The 19,989-nt window shown below is 41.8% G+C and overlaps 1 protein-coding gene across 8 annotated transcripts in view; it reads left to right on the top strand.

Annotated features, from left to right (window-relative positions):
* Positions 1-18,507, top strand: part of COMMD5 (COMM domain containing 5) — a 36,026-nt gene extending 17,519 nt beyond the window's left edge. For 7 of the 8 annotated variants that reach the window (XM_032956712.2, XM_032956716.2, XM_076067880.1 and 4 more), the window contains exons 5-8: positions 5,896-5,946; positions 8,271-8,366; positions 16,576-16,651; positions 17,788-18,507. In XM_032956712.2, the coding sequence (XP_032812603.2) occupies positions 5,896-5,946; positions 8,271-8,366; positions 16,576-16,651; positions 17,788-17,889 (325 nt within the window). In that variant the 3' untranslated portion in view covers positions 17,890-18,507. The remainder of the gene's footprint in view (positions 1-5,895; positions 5,947-8,270; positions 8,367-16,575; positions 16,652-17,787) is intronic. The other variant, XM_032956717.2, reaches the window with a different exon arrangement.
* Positions 18,508-19,989: the final 1,482 nt, after the last annotated feature.

Genomic DNA, 19,989 nt, shown 5'->3' with positions numbered 1-19,989 from the left:
TGCGGCAACCCCTCCCCTCCCCCCCTTTCGGCTCTATATATGTAGTGGAGTATGAAGGTGTGTTGTGGAAACTGCGCGATTGCATGATCACATGGACAGTGTGGGTTATCTGGGGTCAGCCTGTGGAGAAGGCGAAAACAGTATGGGTCGTGTTAGGACAGCCAGGTGCAAAGGCTGGGATGATGAGGTAACGGTTGGGCCAATTAAGCCAGAGGATCAGCAACGGTGGTGATTGGCTGTGGCTGTTGTCAAGGGCGAGGAGGCGTCGAGATGTCTGGAGAAAGGCAGGTGTTTGAGGACGCGAAGCGTGCGGAGGCACGCGGCCCAATTAATTAGCGATAATGAGAATGGGGATAAATTGGGGGAGACACAGAGAGCGGGGAGTTGGAGTTGGGAGCTGGACGAGGAAGATATGGAGTTGGAAACAGAGTAGAAACAGAGTTTGGAAACAGAGTTTGGAGACAATGGGAAACGGAGTTGGAACAGAGTGTGAAGCAAGACGAAGTAGTTAGCAGTGGAGTGAGCGTAGCGATAGCGAAGCTGAAGCAAGACGAAGTAGTTAGCAGTGGAGTGAGCGGAGCGATAGTGGAGCTGAAGACGCTGTGTGCGGAGTGTGCGAAGTCGCTGTGTGCGAAGACGCTGTGTGCGGAGGAGCTGAGGAGAATAGCCAGCAGTTGAGAGAGCGTAGCGATAGCGGAGCTGAAGACGCTGTGTGCGGAGTTGCTGAACGGGGAGTCGCTGAGTGCGAAGCAAGTGAAGTGATAGTGGGGAGACAAAGGTGGTGGTGAGCGAGACGAGCGGAGCACGGTGAGCGAGCCGTGGTTACCAGGATACTGTGGATTGTGGAGGACATGTTGAATGTTGTAAATAAAGCGGTGTTCGAAGAAAGACAGAAGTTGTCCGCGTAAAATTGAACACTACATATATATAAGGACTTGTTTCAGCAGCCTGTTTCTCTCTCCCACCTGAAGACGATTGCTTGTGTGGCGATCGAAACATCGTGATCTATTATTTTTTCTACCTATGTGACTTCACTGAAAGAACCAAAGAGTATGGATTCCTGCAGTCACGAAAGCTTCAAATCAATATTAAAATGGCTATTATTCTCCACAAACTTTGCTTTTGTGAACAGGACCGTGATATTTTGAAATTTACCTATTTTCAATGAGAAAACGGGCACATTTGTGTCTTTTCGCTCACATAAAATCAGAAAACAACATGAATCAAAATGAACATGTATTTATACTAAAGTAATACAAAAATTACTACAAAAGATTTAGAAGTGAATAGTTTTTCGAGATTTACGATTATACTGAAAACCACTTTCAGGAATCAGCCCCCAAATGTAGTCTCCCAACATGTTATCGTTACCACTGTCCTTGGTAGTCCAGTATATCCTGGTGGAAGCGCTTGCCTTACTCCTCCGAGTACACCCCCATGTTCTCCTTGAATTTATCGAGATGAGCATCGAGGATATGAATTTTGAGGGGCATCCTACAGCTCATTGTGCCGTAGTTCTTCACCAGTCTCAACCAGCTCCGCATAGTTTTCGACCTTGTGATTGCCCAGGAAGCCACGAACCACTGCGACGAAGCTGTTCCAAGCCACTTTCTCCTTACCAGTGAGCTTCTTGGGGAATTAATTGCACTCCAGGATATTTTTTTTATCTGTGGTACAATGAAGACACCGGCTTTGACCTTTGCCTCAGACAGCTTAGGGAAGAAGTCTTGAAGATACTTGAAGGCTGCTGACTCCTTATCTACAGCTCTGACAAATTGTTTCATAAGGCCCAATTTGATGTGCAGTGGTGGCATCAGCACCTTCCGGGGGTCCACCAGTGGCTCCCACTTGACGTTGTTCCTCCCTACAGAGAACTCGGTCTGCTGTGGCCAGTCCCACCTGTGGTAGTGTGCCTTGGTGTCCCTGCTGTCCGAAAGGCAAAGATAGTAGGGAAACTTGGTAAAATCGCCTTTTTTTCCTGATGGAGACCCATCAGGAATGCCACCATTTTTAAGTCTCCAATGAGCTCCCAGCCATACTCATCATTCCTCAAGGCGTCCAGTAAGGTCTTGATGCTGTTGTAATCCTCTTTGAGGTGCACCGAGTGAGCCAGGGGAAGAGACGGGTACTTGTTACCATTATGGAGCAGCACGGCTTTGAGAATCCTAGATGAGGTGTCAATGAAAAGGCGCCACTTTCATCCAACAAGTTCCACTGCTTGAGCCTAGACGTCAAAAGCTCGGCATTGGTCTTTGTGAGACCAAGATCTCTGAACAAGTCATTGAGGTCTTTTTGGTTGGGGTAGTATGGGTTTCTCTCCTCAGCTCCACCTCTGAAATTGTCATCTGAATCTACGTCTTCCTCACTCTCTGACTTGCTGCTCTCTTCTAAAGACGGCTGCTCTCTCTCTGGAGAAGTGGGTATGGGGAGCTCATGGCAGTGTGGCACCGGGGCGATGGATGAAGGTCCGGATACGTGATAGCAGGTACATTCTTGCCAGTCTGACGTTTGGAAGGGTCCATCATGCAGAAGTAGCAGTTGCTTGAGTGGTCAGTGAGTGCCTGCCAAATTATTGGGATAGTGAACGTCGTGGCTCTCTTTTCCCCTCTGTACCATCCTACAAAAATACATGTATTTTGCCCATGACTAACGTGTAAGAGATTCTCACAACATTTTTCATATATGATATATTTTTTCAATAACATTGAAAATTGTAAAACATTACCTTCCAGAGTTTGTTTGCATTTCTCACAGGTGAAATGAGGTGCCCAGGGTTTGTCTTGATTGCTGACAGGCATGCCTTGTAGGCATCACACATCTTCGACATGGCCGACCAGCTCTGAACCAATTCCTCAACCACATCAATTCCATACACCCAGCCATCAAATTCACCTCAATGGGACACTGTCTACAGGAAAGCCACCCACCATCCATCCCAGAAGAACTCCCTCACCAAAACTCGACACCATAAGGCTCGATGTATTTCCGACCATCATCACCTAGCCAGTGAACTGAAACACGTACACCAAGCTCTCAAGATGAATGGATATTTAGACTACACAATCCATAAAGCTATCACCCCAACCTTTGGGAAATAACTATCTGAGGACCCAATAAAAACCATCACCTTGCCATACTTAGCAGGGGTTACCAAAAAGATTTCCAAATTCATGAACAAACACAATATCCAGGTCCGATTTAACACAGTACATAAAATTCGTGACCTGATCCCATCTGTGAAGGATGTGATCCCTGACATGCAATACCCCGGCGTCTACAAACAAAGCTGTGTCTGTGGCAATAGTCACATTGGGGAAACTAAGCGACATGTCTCAGACCGTGTTCGTGGAACATAAGGCAGATCTGAAACATGGTAGGACCAATACCTCGGCCGTGGCTGATCATTGTTTTAATGCGGTGGGCTCACGTGAAATTTATTTCTCTGAGACGAAGGTACTTTGCAAACCCACTGGCTATCAACAAAGATTTGTTCATGAAGCTATCCATATATAAAGACACAGACACAATTTCAACTGAGAAGATGGGTACAAACTGAGCAATCATTGGAAGGATGTTATCAACCAGTTTAAGGCTTAAGTGGCTGTGATGTTCCCATCCTACCACCTTCCAATGTTAGTTGGTATTTTCGGCTCTCCGATTTTACATTAACAGGTTAAATTTCTCACACTTACACAGCCACCTTCGCGCGCCGACGTAGAGCTTACCCGCTCTGCGGTTTCTCATTAACATGCTAATCTCTCACATTAACATAGCCACCTCAGTCCGCTGGCTGTGGAGGCCGCTCACCGATCTTACATTAACATGCTTATATTTTATCTGGCAGCCTTTCAATTGATGGAAAACCCAACACCGTCGCGGTCACCGCCCACCACTTACATTAACATTAGTTGCCCCGCCCATGCTGCTGACATTTGGGCTATGCCCATTTCAAACCTTTATAAACAGTTTGCCTTTAGAAGCTAACCCCCTTCTCCTGATGACGACTGCTTGTGTTGTGATCGAAACGTCGTAGTTTTTTGTTATTTTCTTTGAACCTATCTACGTGACTTTACCGAAAGACCCAAAGAGTATCATCGATAAACGTGGCAAAACGACCCGCCTGGTGTGTTACATCTCTTCCCCAAGGAATCGCACTCCCCATAAACCCCCCAACTGTTCCACATCGTTACAGTTCTTCAACTGTGTTTCACTCAAATTAATCCTGTCATGTCTTCTAATTATTGAAAATGACAATCTGTTGTGAGATTGAATATGCCAACAGAAAATATGCTGTCATTACTGGAAGGCCATTAATTACTCCTGAGTACTTTTTACAAGGCAAAACAACATTATGAATTGTTTTTGTTCACTTGCGTTCTTTCCTGAATATGCTGTCGTGAAATAAAATGAAAGAACGTAAAATTGCCACAGATAATTTTGATATAACAATATTTTGCTTGGAGGACAATATGATTATCAAGGACCTTGTATTTTACGATCTACAGTGAGGGAAAAAGTATTTGATCCCCTGCTGATTTTGTATGTTTGCCTACTGACAAAGAAATGATCAGTCTATAATTTTAATGGTAGGTTTATTTGAACAGTGAGAGACAGAATAACAACAAGAAAATCCAGAAAAACGCATGTCAAAAATGTTATAAATTGATTTGCATTTTAATGAGTGTGCTCCTAATCTCAGCTCGTTACCTGTATAAAAGACACCTGTCCACAGAAGCAATCAATCAGATTCCAAACTCTCCACCATGGCCAAGACCAAAGAGCTCTCCAAGGATGTCAGGGACAAGATTGTAGACCTCCACAAGGCTGGAATGGGCTACAAGACCATTGACAAGCAGCTTGGTGAGAAGGTGACAACAGTTGATGTGATTATTCGCAAATGGAAGAAACACAAAAGAGCTGTCAATCTCCCTCGGCCTGGGGCTCCATGCAAGATCTCACCTCATGGAGTTGCAATGATCATGAGAACGGTGAGGAATCAGACCAGATGAGACCAAAATGGAGATCTTTGGCATCAACTCAACTCGCCGTTTTTGGAGGAGGAGGAATGCTGCCTATGGCCCCAAGAATACCATCCCCACCGTCAAACATGGAGGTGGAAACATTTTGCTTTGGGGGTGTTTTTCTGCTAAAGGGACAGGACAACTTCACCGCATCAAAGGGACGATGGACGGGGCCATGTACCGTCAAATCTTGGGTGAGAACCTCCTTCCCTCAGCCAGGGCATTGAAAATTGGTCATGGATGGGTATTCCAGCATGACAAGGAACATATTTTATTTTACTCAGGAGTGCATCAGGACCCAGTGGAGGAGGATTGGGGGTGGTGTGGTCTAATTTGCCAGTGTGGGTGTGAAGTCTTGTGTTGGTACATTGGGCCGTTTGGAGAGGAGTGATTTAGCCATGTTTAGCTGGGGAAAGATTGAACCAAATTAAGATGAGACTGCAGTATGAGATAACTGTGGTGACCCACTATTTGAGGGTGGATGGCATTTTGCTTGAATTGGACTTGATATTTTGTGTTTTTCACATTGTCCAAATACTTTGAGTGGTGGTAAATACTGCATATTTGCTTATGGATTTCCATTACCAAATTGTAAATTGGATTTGTTGCCTGGTCATTTGGTTTTTAGGCTAATACTGATTAATTGCACATGATAATCCATGTTACGTATGGATTGTTATTCCTTGGACACGAGCATCAGCCGCAAAGCCTTTTGGCCCATTAAAAATTCTGGATTTCCCGAGTTAAAAACTCAACTATTAAACTATAAAACAAGATATTTTATAATTATTGCCGCATTCATTTGAAATGTTTTGTTTCAGGTTGCATGTAGATTAACACAATCTTGTGTTTCTGTGTTATTTTATGATTTCAGGATACCTGAAAAACACGTGGCCGAGTTTGTAAATGTCCTTTATGGGAAAAAGTGAGTGCAATTAGTGACTTTACGTGGCTTGAAAACATACTTTTTTAGGAGATGCACAACAAGGCCTACCCATAACTAGTCTGATTTCTGTGCAATGTTTTGCAATGCCGTTAAATGTAAATCAGGGCAGTTATGTCACTTGGTCCATGTGTCCAATGGTGTGTGTTACGTAACGTGGCTCACATTACACGGCAGCGCCCACATTGTTGGATGCCACATAACAGAGTGCAGATTGTATACTCTGCATGCTCCGTACAAATGGTGATGTGTAAGTATTACGATTGTAGGTCATGCCTTTACGTAAGACAGCCAAACATGATATCCTGAAATATTTTCAACACTGAATTTTTTGCCAAGGTCCTGCAAAAATATTGTAGCACTCAAGTATGCTGTGGACCAGAAACTTCAAGCTTTGTTCAAACGTTGTGGTTTTCATTACTATGTTTACACATCTTTTTTTATAGCATATTTAAAAAAAAAATTTACGTGTCAAAATGACCTTTTCCAAACAGTATGGTAACATCAATAAAAGAGGTTTTTGGCTTAGATCGCATAAATATATAAATGTGTCGTTAAAACCTGCCACCACCCGACACAGCCAACTAGTAAGGGTTGTCATGTAAACAGAACATGCCAATTCGTCACTAGTACAGCGCGCTGGTGTGTTGGAAAGCCAAGCCATTTACATTGTAAATGTACTAGTTGGCTGTGTCGGGTGGTGGCGGGTTTTAACGAGACATTTATATATTTGCGCGATCTAACCCAAAAACCTCTTATGGATAATATTGGTCGTAAAAACCTTCGTGTTAAACCAGTATGGTAACAGTAATTATATGTTGTGTCTTGCGTGAGATAACAACTGCAATTATATATTGTTGCCGTACCACCTCAATTAAATCCCTTAAATCACTGGCCAGACTTACCAACACCTAATTCAATTCTAATCCCATTACTGATATGCTTTTGCAGTGACTCGTACAATTTTAACTATAGAGATTTATTTATTATTTAGGCGATTCACGCAGATTACTTGAAGTTGGACAGGGATAACGCACAGATCACTTGGGCCAGGGATAACGCACAGGTAACTTTGGCCAAGGATGGCACGCAAGTATCAACGACGCAAAGGCAGCGGCAACGCGAAGATAGCGACGGTCCGAAGACAGTGATGGCATGAAGACAGTCGACCCTGATCCCACGGCAGCCCCGAACCTTGCCTCTTGCCTCCTTTTATTCCCGGCGTGGCCCTCACTCCGCCCCCCGGCCATGCCCCTTTTCTCGAACTCTCTAGCCCATTCCCGAAATTCCCAGATGATTCCCCTTCCGTGATTACCCCTCGTGACCACTGGGCCACGTACTGTTCCTGCACCCGCACTGTCTCCACACACTCACTGTCTCCACACACGCACTGTCTCTACACCCGCACTGTCTCTACACCCGCACTGTCTCTACACTTTTACCAGTGTGTCAGCAGATCACTTGTAAAAGGGGACACCAAATGTGACATGTTTAGCTTGGCATTTTATGGTATCGCATCTTGATTTGGATGAACCGTTAAGTTTATCTAACGTCGCCGTTTTGGTATCTTTTTCATGTCTTACGTTTCGCAATATGGTTTATGTTACGCATAGTCAACAAAGCATGTGGCCATATTTTAGTGTTAACATATGGGTGTTTAAGGCAACAGTAGTGCGTTACAGTGTGGGTATGAGAGCTTTGCTTTAACGAAGCAACTATAAAGCATTTTATGTTTTTGTATGTATAAGTATAGTGCTGTTGAGTTAATTTAAGAATAGGGTAATCAACTTTTAATTTTAGAATAGAAATATTACGTTAAAGTGGTGCAGATATAATTTGCCCTCAGGAGTTTGCGATACGTGGGGTATATATGCAGATGTAAAGGCATTGTAGTGGCACCCTGATTCATAATTAACCCTTGGATTAAGCCACGTGATGATCAAGGAAAGTTTATATCGTAAGACCGTTCACCAAAATAGCAAAACAAATTTAATGATGTACACAAACATCTTCACGTGACCTCGCCCATTTTTACATTGCCTAACCTAAATGTGAATTAAAAGCCCCTCGAGATTTTACGAAAGGCGACATACAAGCTGCAACCATTATTTAATTCTTAATCATATTGGCTGCTTAAAACTATTTGTTGAGTCAATTTCAAAACCTCTTAACTATAATCCAAGCAGCTTCGACGTCGGTTATCATTTTCTGCGTGTGAAATGCTATGCGGAGTGTGTCGCAGCATGCTAGGCATCATGGAATGATGGAATAGGAATGTACTAACTGTGCCACCTGTGTTGATCCAGGCGAGAGGCCCTGGATGCCGCATCGCTGCAGCCGCAGAGGAGTTTGCCGCAGCTGGAGAGCTGCCGATGGCGAGTGGATGTGGCAATCTCTACCAGGTGCTTACACCTCCCATAGCTGTACTGTTATTGTTGTGAGCCACCTGTAATTCATATTCTTAGCTCTTTCGGTAAAGTCACGTTGAAGGGAAACAATAAAATAATAAAATATATATAAAACAATTAAAATTCTCACGACGTTTCGACCATAACACAAACAGTCGTCATCAGGTGTGTCGGTTTGCATTGATTCATTTATTTTTAAACGGTGTATTTATTTATTTAAAAAAAACGTCAGCGCCACGCGCAGCGATTTGGCAGTTTATTTAGAAGGACTAGTCCATCTATGTTCTGAAAAGAGGAGGGGGGAGACGAAAAATCAATGTATGCTGTCTGAAAGCCACTGTAAGCGTGAACAATCAATTAAGACCTGAAATGGTTAATCAAATCTTTCCAATGATTGCTAAGCCAGAATCCATCTTCTTGGTTGAAATTGTCTCTGTGCTTGTATATGTGGATAGCCTCATGAACGAATCTCTCATGGTAGCCAGATGGCTTACAAAGAACCTCTGTCTTGGAAAAGTCAATGTCATGTGAGCCTACTGAATTATAACAATGATCTGCCACGGCCGAGGGGTTGGTCCTACCGTGTTTAAGGTCTGCTTTGTGTTCACGAATGCGGTCCGAGACATGGCGTTTGGTTTCTCTAATGTAACTACTACCACAGAGGCAACTTAGTTTGTAGACACCAGGGTACTGTATGTCCGGAATCACATCTTTTACAGACGGAACCAGATCACGGATTTTATGTAATGTGTTGAAACGGACCTGGATCTTGTGTTTATTCAAGATTTTGGAGATATTTTTTGTGATCCCCGCAATGTAGGGTAAAGTGATGGTTTTGAAAGGCTCCTCAATAGGGTCCTTCTTCATGGTTTGAGTGATAGGTTTGCGGATTGTATAGTCGGAGTAACCATTAGCCTTAAGAGCTTGGTGTACGTGCTTGAGTTCACTGCCTATGAGTTCACTGCCTAAGTTTGTAGAACGTTCCATTCCAAGTGAAGTATGTATTGGTTAAACAGTGTCTCACCAGGGGGGGGTACCTCAGTGTTTAGTCCTTGATGAACCAAGTCTTCAATGATTGCGATGGTGTCAGGTACAGGAACCTTGGTGAATAAGGAAACTACATCAAAACTGACAAGCAGGTCGTCTGGGGGGACAGGGAAATACCCTTGATTGTCGAACCAGGTGAGTAGAATTTTGTACCGCAGAGGTGGTTTTTCCAGTGAAAGGACGCAGGATTTCAGACAAAAAACGAGCCAGTTTGTAGGTGGGGGAGTTGATAGTAGAGACGATGGGACGAAGGGGTGTATCTACTTTATGTATTTTTGGTAAGCCGTATAATCTTGGTGGCCTGGCAGCAGAAGGTTTCAACGAAAACTGTTTAGATTGATCAATTAATGCGGTTGAATCAGAGGAGGTCTCATAGGAGGTCTCATAATGTTAATGCTCACCCCGAGCCCTCAATACTCTGATAGTGCGCTGTTTTTGAGTTGTATGCCTTTTGGCGTCTTCTGGTCCAACACCAATGGAGACTAGGCTCTAAGAAAAGCTGTCTCGGGTGTGGACCAATCAAATTCAAGGACAGTGCATATTATTATCAGAGTTGTCTTTTTTGTTTGCATTTTGACTGCTTGTGTTGTGGTCATTGCAAACATGATGCCTTGAATAAAGGTGTCAGTTTTTGTGCCAGTTAAAAGGGTAAAACCTATTCCTACAGAAATTATTTTGTTGGTGGGATCTCGTCACAACAAACCAACAAAATAATTTCTGATTCAACCGCATTAATTGATCAATCTAAACAGTTTTCATTGAAACCTGCTGCCAGGCCACCAAGATTATACGGCTTACCAAAAATACATAAAGTAGATACACCCCTTCGTCCCATCGTCTCTACTATCAACTCCCCCACCTACAAACTGGCTCGTTTTTTGTCTGAAATCCTGCGTCCTTTCACTGGAAAGACCACCTCTGCGGTACAAAATTCTACTCACCTGGTTCGACAATCAAGGGTATTTCCCTGTCCCCAGACGACCTGCTTGTCAGTTTTGATGTAGTTTCCTTATTGACCAAGGTTCCTGTACCTGACACCATCGCAATCATTGAAGATTTGGTTCATTAAGGACTAAACACTGAGGTACCCCCCCCTGGTGAGACACTGTTTAACCAATACATACTTCACTTGGAATGGAACTTTCTACAAGAAACTGAGGGCACCCCAATGGGCTCCCCCCTATCTCCGGTTATAGCTAATATTTTCATGGAGAAATTTGAGACTGACGCCATCCAGACTGCCACTCTGCGCCCAACCTTATGGAAGAGGTACGTGGATGACACTTTTGTCATCTGGCCACATGGCCGGCCTGCTCTAGACCAATTCTTCGACCACATCAATTCCATACACCCAGCCATCAGATTTACCATGAAAGTCGAAAAAGATGGCAAGCTACCTTTTTTGGATGTCCTATAAAAAAGAGACCTGATGGTTCAATGAGCCACTCTGTCTACAGGAAAGCTACCCGTACGGATACTTATCTGAAACTGGATTCCCACCACCATCTATCACAGAAGAATTCTCTCATCAACACTCTGTACCAACCCAATGCAGATCCGACCAGGAACACATAGGCAGTGAACTCAAGCACGTACACCAAGCTCTTAAGGCTAATGGTTACTCCGACTATACAATCCGCAAAGCTATCACTCAAACCATGAAAAAGGCCCCTCTTGAGGAGCCTTTCAAAACCATCACTTTACCCTACATTGCGGGGATCACAAAAAAGATCTCCAAAATCTTGAATAAACACAAGATCCAGGTCCGTTTCAACACATTACATAAAATCCATGATCTGGTTCCGTCTGTAAAAGATGTGATTCCGGACATACAGTACCCTGGTGTCTACAAACTAAGTTGCCTCTGTGGTAGTAGTTACATTGGAGAAACCAAACGCCATGTCTCGGACCGCATTCGTGAACACAAAGCAGACCTTAAACACGGTAGGACCAACACCTCGGCCGTGGCAGATCATTGTTATAATTCAGTAGGCTCACATGACATTGACTTTTCAAGACAGAGGTTCTTTGTAAGCCATCTGACTACCATGATAAATTCGTTCATGAGGCTATCCACATATACAAGCACAGAGGCAATTTCAACCGAGAAGATGGATTCTGGCTTAGCAATCATTGGAAAGATTTGATTAACCATTTCAGGTCTTGATTGTTCACGCTTACAGTGGCTTTCAGACAGCATACATTAATTTTTCGTCTCCCCCCTCCTCTTTTCAGAACATAGATGGACTAGTCCTTCTAAATAAACTGCCAAATCGCTGCGCGTGGCGCTGACGTTTTTTTAAATAAATAAATACACCGTTTAAAAATAAATAAATGAATGCAAACCGACACACCTGATGACGACCGTTTATGTTATGGTCGAAATGTCGTGAGAATTTTTATTGGTTTATATATATATTTTATTGTTTCCCTTCAACGTGACTTTACCGAAAGAGCTAAGAATATGAATTATTGCAGTCACGAAAGCTTTAAATCAAAATTTAGCCACCTGTAATGTCAAGATCCGACTGTGTCCATCCGGTGCTCGCTGAACTGCGTTGGCTTCCCGCTGCTGAACACATAAATGATAAGGTCCTGCTCATTACAAAGTGCTTTCCACAAATGAACTACATACCTTGCTGATTTCGTCAAGGAGCATAAACCATCACACAAACTCCGGTCTACCTCACAGTGGCTTTTGGATAGCCATCGAACAAAGACAGTCACTCCATCGCGCACTTTCAGATACGCTTCTGTGGCCATCTGGAACGCTCTTAACGATATGAGGAAACCACTGGAGCTGTGAACTCTTAAATATAAGTTGAAAACGAATTTCTTTTTGTGTTTAGTTTGTTGTCCTTCCACTGCACCTCCGATTTAGCATGGTTGGCTACGTACAAAAGAAGTTCAACATACATACATTCCACTGCTCCGCCAAGTTCCCTCACCAGTGTCTTCCATTCCTTATATTGCTTAGCTGCTTCTGTCCAGTTTTGACCTCTGAACTGTTGGTTTCATCTTGATATCTCTTCACCTCCGATGTTCCCAGTGACACCACAGTTGTAAGGTGTTGGATGGATGTTTAGACTTGCTTGGGGTAGAGGAGGAACACAACGTGTTTTCTCGTGTTGCTACTTGCAGGGGGAGCCACATGTGGTTGATTTGTGTGCTGTAGGATAACTAATGATGAATCACTTCCAACTAAGCACAGTCACTCTAGCCAATGTGCTAACATGTTCACCATTCTAATCATTTTGTCATTTCACTGAAAACAGAAAGCAGGCACAGTGCTTTAACCACAATGAGCGGTATCATGAGCCTTGGAAATCCATGTTTTATTTACTGCAATGTGTAGTTGTGAGTGGATCTGTGGCATTAATTAAAGGTGGCGTTTGGGTTATACATTCATTCTCTAATTGGCCAGTTAAGTTACGCGTGGTCAACTCTCATAAAATACTGTCTGCAAACACTTATTTACCAGTGTAAATGGTGGCATTTAGAGGTACATTTGCATATACCATTTAAATTTACATTATATATTATATATAAGATTGCGATTAAGTAATGTAAATTCTAATTATGGTCGAGAAAGCATATAGCATATTTTCCCGCATATAACCCGCGGGGTATACCACTTTTTCCAAACAAAACAAGACCCTGTGGGGTATATGGAGGTGGGGGCTATCCCAAAAATATTCTACACGTGTGATATGTCATAACTCAAACTCGATTTGGTGCTTTTGTGACTGCAGGAATTAATCTTTGTTTTTTTCGGTATTTCTACATGACTTTACCAAAAAAAACAAAGATTAATGTCATAACTCATTTATTTTTTTCATTGTAAGAGTATCCACTATGCAACACTTACCTTTGACTAAAGCACTTCTGAATAAACCGCTAACACTAAAATTGCATGTTATCACGTTTTCAATTATTGGAATTGTTTGTACAACGTTTACATTGCGCAATGGGAAGGGCCTTAACAAGCGTCTACCAGACGCGGAATCATAATTGCCGAGTCCCTTAGGCCGCTGCTATTGGCTGAGCACTATACAGTCGCGACCTTGAGCTTTGTTTCAAACTTCCAATGGCTTTGTTGCCAGGAGGCAATGGCGTTACCCTAGTGCCGCTATTGTCTGCGCAATGTGCAATCTACCAGTGATGAGGTCGAATGCTGGTAAGCCTAACCGTACGCTTAGTTACTTATCTACCAGTTATGTGTTACTTATTTACTGGATATTTACTTTCGTTACTTATTTACTGTTTTAACTTCACTCGTTTCCGGTTAGTTTGTTTTCTTTGTGCACGTTATGATTTTAATGTTAACAATTGATAGTGGAATGTATTACAAATGTAAACTTTGTATTAATATGATGCAGTCACGGCGTTAAAGATATTAATGCATGCGGGGTATATGACGATGCGGACTATCTGAAATTTGTTTTACACAAAACGCTATTTTTGCTGGGTATATGCGTCTGCGGGTTATGCATATGCGGGCTATATGCGGGAAAATACGGTAAAGCAAAAAATGGTCACAAATATAGTCATCTATGGATATATAACTAGAACAATCTGAAAACCAAATATTAGAATTTAGGCCTTTAAATATTACAGTCCAGAGGTTGATTGGTTTCACTCGTAGAACTGGGTTAGTCCAAAGGACTAAACTGATTTAAGTCGCATACTAAACATTGACAAATACCCTTCACCAGTGGGCCAAGTACTTATTCTGCCATGGTTTGTCCAAGCAGAAAAAGCCCTCTAAAACAATTTTAAAAAATAATTGATCTAATTTAAATTTGTAAACTGGAAATTATGGTATGTGATTGATACCATTCATTTTTTGCAGTGTAATTTCCAAAAAAATGATTTTGTCAACCCAATCTCACACAGTCTAGTGATGCAACAATCCATCTGGCTGTAGCACACAATATGATCTTATCTCTCCATCTCAGTGGCAAGACACCGTCTCTGGCGTGCTGCCTGCTTTGTCTGCTGATAATTGCTTGTGTTGCAATCGAAACGTCGTGAGAATGTTATTGTTTTATTTGTATTGTATTATTTCCCTTCTACGTGATTTTACCGAAAGAACCAAGAATATAAAGTGAATGTAACGTTAAATGTGATCTTGCTTAGGTTTTCTAACTCATATGTTCCTCTTCCTCTAATCAATGTCATTCCGAGCATGCACCACTCCATGCTTCTTTGCACCCTTCTCAGCTTTTCCATTTTCTCTTGTCAATGGCCACATTTCTGATTGTCTTTGCAGGTTTTAGGCACATTGGTATGCTGTCTTTATTATGAAGTTAACATTTTTAAAACCACTCCAACTTGAATTTTGATTTAAAGCTTTCGTGACTGCAGTAATTCATATTCTTAGTTCTTTCGGTAAAGTCACGTTGAAGGGAAACAACAAAATAATAAAATATATATAAAACAATAAAAATTCTCACGACGTTTCGACCATAACACAAACGGTCGTCTTCAGGTGTGTTGGTTTGCATAAATTTATTTTTAAACGGTGCATTTATTTATTTATAAAAAACGTTAGCGCCACGCGCAGCGATTTGGCAGTTTATTTAGGACTAGTCCATCTATATTCTGAAAAGAGGAGGGGGGAGATGAAATTTTTATAATGTATGCTGTCTGAAAGCCACTGTAAGCGTGAACAATCAATTAAGACCTGAAATGGTTAATCAAATCTTTCCAATGATTGCTAAGATAGAATCCATCTTCTCGGTTGAAATTGTCTCTGTGCTTGTATATGTGGATAGCCTCATGAACGAATCTCTCATGGTAGCCAGATGGCTTACAAAGAACCTCTGTCTTGGAAAAGTCACATGCCATTGACTTGACTTTTCCAAGACAGAGGTTCTTTGTAAGCCATCTGGCTACCATGAGAGATTCGTTCATGAGGCTATCCACATATACAAGCACAGAGACAATTTCAACCGAGAAGATGGATTCTATCTTAGCAATCATTGGAAAGATTTGATAAACCATTTCAGGTCTTAATTGATTGTTCACGCTTACAGTGGCTTTCAGACAGCATACATTATAAAAATTTCGTCTCCGCCCTCCTCTTTTCAGAATATAGATGGACTAGTCCTAAATAAACTGCCAAATCGCTGCGCGTGGTGCTAACGTTTTTTTTATAAATAAGTAAATGCAACGCTTAAAAATTAATTTATGCAAACCAACACACCTGAAGACGACCGTTTGTGTTATGGTCGAAACGTCGTGAGAATTTTTATTGTTTTATATATTTTATTATTTTGTTGTTTCCCTTCAACGTGACTTTACCAACTTGCTTTCATCTGCATATTAATTACATTATTTTGATCCCTAGGTAGCATACACTGATATTATATCTAGTTGTATCCATACAGTAAATGTCTTCAATTGCTTAGCAAAGCCAATTGTAGCTATGTGATAACTGTAATATATCTATTGCTGCTAGTTTATTGTTCATTGAATAAATTGCTGTAAATCTTGACTTGAAGCTTTCGTGACTGCAGGAATTCATATTCTTTGGGTCTTTCGGTAAAGCCATGTAGATAGAACAAATAATAACAATATCACGACATATTCTTAGTTTTTTCGGTAAAGTCTCTTCAACGTGACTTTACCGAAAAAACTAAGAATATGAATTACTGCAGTCACGAAAGCTTTAAATCAAAAAATATCACGACATTTCGATCACAACACAAGCAATCGTCATCAGGTGACAAATATAGCGGGAGAGCTGCTAAGAATATATGATAGTCTCAGCAGCTCTCCCGCTATATTTTTCACCTGATGATTGCTTGTGTTGCAATCGAAACATCGTGATATTGTTATTTTTATAATTTATTCTATCTACATGGTTTACCGAAAGACCTGAAGAATATAAATTGCTGTACCAACTTGATCTTCAAAATTGCTGCACAATTTTCCAGTTTCTAGGCCTACAAGTAAATATTAGAGCTTTGAATTGCAAGTAAATGTACTTCGTCCACATTGTTTGTACTCATCAAATAGCTCCCTTGTATTAGAATTGCGCTTGATATAATGGATCCTGATGCCCTTTGTATGTAGTAACATTGAACATCTTTCGCACCGTGCATATCCAACCGTTCACATGAGCCTTTGTTGCCAATGTGTGTGTACGCAGTGTTCTGGCTCGTGCCTTGCGTCCCTCCGTGTTGATGCAGGTCTCATTGACCGATGGCTCCACACACCAATTTGAGGTAAAATGAATGTACAGTATTCCTTCGTTCTTCACGAACTTACTATCCGCGATTTTGGTTATCCGTGAATCGTACCTGGAACTCTACACGGCTGCATTGAGAGAGAGAAATAAACTGATTAAAGTGATGAGATAAGGTCATCTCATGTTTAAACTATTATTTAATAGTTTAATAGAGGTACAAGAACAATGGACTTGCATAAAGTGGTTGATTACCGTATAAGTAACCTAACAGGCAATGGATACCCATTGTCATTTATATACATTCATTAATCCCCTCCCCCCACTTTGCTCAAGAAGGGCTCACAAGTGATGTCATCACATCTCCTCTAGTTAAGGAATGAAACGGGAAAGATTTCTCCACAAATCTGTCTGTCGCCTGATGAATCTAGTTGTAATTACTGGCGAAACGTCGTACTGACATTGTAAATGGTGTGGCTTTGCTCTCCAACACACCGGTGTGCTGTATTAGTAACGAAGTGGCATGTTGTGTTTGTGACAAACCTTACTAATTGGTTGTGGCGGGCTTAACGACACGTATATTTACGCGATCTAACCCAAAACACCTGTGTGGTGGATATTTCATGCTTTAATAAACATGTTTTATTTACTTCTTGTCTATAATAAAAAAATATTGTGTTATGATAATTTTAACGTATTTAAGAGCTTATTTACGTATTTAAGATAATTCATTAAAAATATTTGTTTTCGTAGGCCTATGTCATCTACGCAATTTGTTGTTCACAAGAATCTCTGGAATGTATCCCTCCCGAATAATGAAGGAATACTGTACAAATACATACATACCTAACTTGTAAACATGTATTTAAAAGAAATACGAAAAATCGGGCCTAGATATAACATTTCTGATGATTCAAGATTTTTTTTAGAAATTATGTAAAAATGTGACATGACAGAATGCAAGATTGGCATGCGCTGTTACATCATGTGGTCTGTGTGTGTACAATTGAAATTCGACATACAGTACAAGAGTGAAGCTGTAAGTGTATTCAAAATAAAAATGAGGCCCCTGATCCTTTTGGTGGGAATTTCTATGAAAAGGGCCAATTGTAGGACGACTGCTGCTGACCTATCACAGAGTTAACTTTTTTTTGCATTTTCTTCCACGTTTACCAGGTGCCCGTGAGTAAGTTCCAGGAGCTGCGATACAATGTGGCACAGCTGCTCAAGGAAATGTCCGATCTGGAAAAACGAAGCATCCTCCGCATCCAGGACTGAGTTCCTGCCGGCCTCAAAATATACTGCACCCCTTAACGTCCCAATCACAATCTAATGTAAATTATTTGATTTCACTAGGCAAGGCCCACTGAGCTATATAGCTCTTTTTAAGAAGCAACTTGTCCATAAATTGGAGCTCAACGAAGTGGTTTATGTGGAAATGTATAGCAGCCAAATATTCCAAATGCCTGTTGATTATAAATGTGGAGGGAAAAACCAGAGAACCAGAATAAAAATCCACACGGCCATGGGGAGAACATTAAAACTCCAAATATAGAGGGTTCAGGGTCGGGATAAAACCGATGACCTTTTGCATACCAGACGAGGGAGATATCATCTCACCACCGCAGCTCATCAATCTACCCTCCAACATCCCGCTCGCAAACCTTCCCAATCTCTTATCCATCACCCGCAATATACTGTCCATTATACTTCACTTTACTGAAGCCAACTTAACTCTTAATGCTTAATGAACTCTGAATGCACCATTGTACCTTCTGAAGTACTTCTGCAATAGACCGCGTGGTGGGCAGTAGGGGGCACTGTGGAAATCTATTGTACTGTACAGGCAAATGTTTTGATGAAATTCTGATCCAATAAAGCTCACCAGTGGCTTAAGACTTTTCATGGCTGGATTTAACATCAACATATGACGTTTAGCTCAAACTGCTTCGAGTTCCTTCAGATAGTGAACTCTGGAATCGAGTGTGCTGCCTCAGCTGCCTTTGCTCTCATTTACCTGCCGTGACATCACCAATGGATGGGTTAAAATGTAATGAGATCAAATTTAAACCATAAAAGACCTTTTATTGTTCAATTCCCAATCACAGTTAACACCAGAGGTGCGTGATATTTGAACCAGGATTTCCCTCCACCAACCCACACTGAAGAGATTGGTGAAATATGGTCAAAGAACCTTAATGACTGACATGGCGAGAGGGAGGCTTCTATCCAGGAGTGGATTGACAAAGGGCTGTAAATTATTTTTTAAAAATTGGCATGATGTGCACATTTGGCATGCCAAACAATCATTCACAGAGCACCATAGCGTGCATGCATCAATGTTTCTTTAAACAGCCCCCATAATTCTATTTTCAGCTGTTAATACTGGGTATGGTGGTAGTACATTGGTCAACGCAAAGTTTTTATTTGTTGCAGGGGTCTACGGTTCGAATCCAGCGGCTGCCGTGGTAATTGCAGAAACAATTTGTATTTATACTGGAGGAATCTGATGAGCTATAAGGCTCTTTTTCACAAATATTCAGTAGGCGGGTAAGAACTTTACAACAACAAACAATACAAAACACGATAGTGCAAAGGTTAACCGCTGAAAAACATACCAATAAAACTAAACCATCCCCATCCTACCAGGCAATGGCGGAGCCAGGATTTTCAGGTGGGGGGGGCAATTTTATTGGCAATGAAAAATGATAGGGGTTGTTTGTAAGTTAGGACTTGTCCCTTGCTTTTTATTCGACACGTGTGCGGCGATGGTGCAGCCATCGATCGAGGGTCGAATTCGAGCTGTGTGTGATCGGCATCGCGCTCGCTTCAATGTGAATACCTTCAGGGAAGTCTTGTCCTGTACACGCAACTGCGCACAATTCTGAGTCGCTTATAACTGCTTTGCCGTTACTTATTGCCAATTATGGACTCAGACTATTGTCCTATCATCTCATAGAGTCCCTGGAACGTAATAATATGCTACACAGCGGCAGTGGGGGTCGCCAGTGCTGCCAGGCAAAGCCCACTGAGTCTATGGGTTTGTGGATCACGCCAGAAGGTCACGCTTGAATTGCAGGTTTCGGCAAGAGGCGAGACACATTGGGAAATGTTTCCCACCTGATGGGCACGGCGGCACCTGAGAGGGCAATACTGTATGTGTTCAACTTAGCTGTGCAACCATTCACAATGAAGTACTCTGTTTTCCTTGCACTCTTCGACATGCGAAAAAATACAACTGATCAAACATCCAAGGCTAGATCAGTAGAGTCGAGCAGCTCATACGGTCACGAATGTCGTGGAGTAGACAACACTAGTGAAACACAAAATATATCCATGCTGTTGTATGCACACCCAAAGCTTTGCAGCCCCATGAAT

Source organism: Petromyzon marinus, chromosome 18 (genome assembly GCF_048934315.1).
Source record: "Petromyzon marinus isolate PM22_M1 ecotype Great Lakes invasive population chromosome 18, UKy_Petmar_22M1.pri1.0, whole genome shotgun sequence".
Classification (NCBI taxonomy): Eukaryota; Metazoa; Chordata; class Hyperoartia; order Petromyzontiformes; family Petromyzontidae; genus Petromyzon; species Petromyzon marinus.
Note: the sequence above shows the minus strand (reverse complement) of the source record. Positions and strands in the feature narration are given on the sequence as shown.